Below are 2,024 nucleotides of genomic sequence, written 5' to 3'. Positions count from 1 at the left end.
TCCCGGCAGTGGCGGCAGGCGGCGGCAGGAGATGGGGGTGATTTCGTCATAAATTAAAGTTTTATATAAGCGGGGGTGTTTTAGCTAAATCTGAAATATTGGGGGTTAAAAGAAATTATTCAAAAATTAATAATAAAAATAATCTTATATTAATATTTAAAAGGGGGATAATTTAGTAATTTAAATAACATACCTACCAATTTATTCCCCATAACCAAACATATTAATATAACATACCTACTAACTAACCAAACACATTTTTTTTAAAGATTCCCAGTAATCTTCCAAGGTAATCTATCTTTCTAGTAATCCAACATTCCCAGTAATCTAAGAACCAAACGCCCCCTAATGATTCTTTTTACTTGAAGCTTTCTCATTTAGTGTTTTGTGGTGAAGGTTAAGTGTTAGTAATTTTGCCTATTACTCTTTTAGCCATCCCTCTTGATGAAGTTTCCACTTCTTGCCTATGAGCTCGTTTTTCTCTTTGATTTGTCTTATTTTTCTATGTTGATATATATATGCATTGTGTTTTCTGCAATTGTTGGTGTTTCATTCTAGTCAAGCAAGTTTAATAAAGCCCAGAGAGCTAAAATTGAGCATATAAATATAAGAACAAAGCCTTGAAGAAGCATAGAGCAATCAAAGGATTAATATGAAAAGAGTCTTCTAGTACACCTTAATCATCTTCAATTTCTCGATTATGAAGCTCCCTTCTTTGAATTTCTGTTTAAACTCATGAGCTTGTAAATATTGCCAACCCAATTCCTCACCACACTTGCCACAATAAATATTAGCAATTGTGTAAACGCCTGTCAACATCTTCCTGTCTTCTCTTCTCCCCAAAACCACGTTCATAGCTTGAGCAAACATATAACCCTTCCCTGATTTCACCTGTATTTTAACCATTAAATAAAATTCCAGGCTAAACAAAATATTAAAAAATTTGAAATTTTGTTTATAACCACCAGATAACTTTTGGAGATGAGATCATCGTGAAGGGCAAGAGGATTAAGGCAATTTCTGCAGCTGTAGAAGGGATGAGGATGACCATCAAACTCTACCATTTTAACTGAAAGCTTAGAGACAACAATAATGGAAAAGTCATTGAGATATTTAAAGACTAAATTGTCATGATGCCAATAATGCTACCCAAATGAACGGTTAAGATGGGAATGTGGTGGAAATTACATATTTATATAATTAATTTATGTCTATCTATATTCATTTTCTGTTGGCCCACTTGACGTTTGGTAATTACATCACCACTACGTTGACTTGGATTTTCCACCCCATAATGCATAAGAGTAATGCTATGTGCACTAACCAATGTGTACTAATTCAAGTACTAACATTGGAAATTTAAAAAAAAAATTTGGAGGGAATTTCAAATTTCCAATGTTAATACTTGGATTAGTACTCATTGGTTAGTGCACATAGTTTTATTCAATGCATAATTAATGGCTTTGTTTGGTTGACAAGAAAGATGAGAATGAGGTGGAAATTACATCATTTATTGTAAAAATCCTCTCTCCTAACTCCTAATTAATTTTTTGCAAAATCTCTCCCCTCATCAATCATACCAAATCTCTCTCCCATATTGCCAAATTAATTTATATGTAACGTATGTTTGAATGATAGTCCAAAACATAATAGATCATAAAATAATATGCATGAATTATTTTATTAATTTAATTTTCTTAACGATTTTTTTAAGACAATTTGATTACTTAAGTTTATTAATAAATAAATAAAAGCTTTAAAGAATATACTAAGGTAGCGTTTGGTTCAGGGAATGTTATATTATTGAGGAATATTGTATTACTGGAAAGATAGGTTATTAGGGAATCTTTAGAGAAATATATTTGGTCAGTTGGAATAAATTGATGGGTATGTTATAATAATATATTTGGTTGGGAGGATAAATGAGTGGGTATGTTATATAGTTTACTAAATTGCCCTCATTTTAAAATAATAATATAATATTATTTTATTCTATTATTTTTTAAATTATTTCTTTTAACCCC

At 30.9% G+C, this 2,024-nt stretch overlaps 1 protein-coding gene across 1 annotated transcript; it reads right to left on the bottom strand.

Annotated features, from left to right (window-relative positions):
• Positions 1-666: 666 nt before the first annotated feature.
• Positions 667-1,069, bottom strand: LOC116144167 (protein yippee-like At4g27740). Its single transcript, XM_031429624.1, has 2 exons — positions 966-1,069; positions 667-891 (listed from the first exon to the last, which is right to left on the bottom strand). The coding sequence occupies exons 1-2, from the start codon at positions 1,062-1,064 to the stop codon at positions 667-669; spliced, it is 324 nt and encodes a 107-aa protein (XP_031285484.1). The 5' UTR covers positions 1,065-1,069.
• Between the last annotated feature and the right edge of the window lie 955 nt (positions 1,070-2,024).

Source organism: Pistacia vera, unplaced genomic scaffold (genome assembly GCF_008641045.1).
Source record: "Pistacia vera cultivar Batoury unplaced genomic scaffold, PisVer_v2 Contig44, whole genome shotgun sequence".
In the NCBI taxonomy this organism is placed as follows: domain Eukaryota; kingdom Viridiplantae; phylum Streptophyta; class Magnoliopsida; order Sapindales; family Anacardiaceae; genus Pistacia; species Pistacia vera.
The sequence above is the reverse complement of the archived record's forward strand: the minus strand, read 5'-3'. Positions and strand labels throughout refer to the sequence as shown.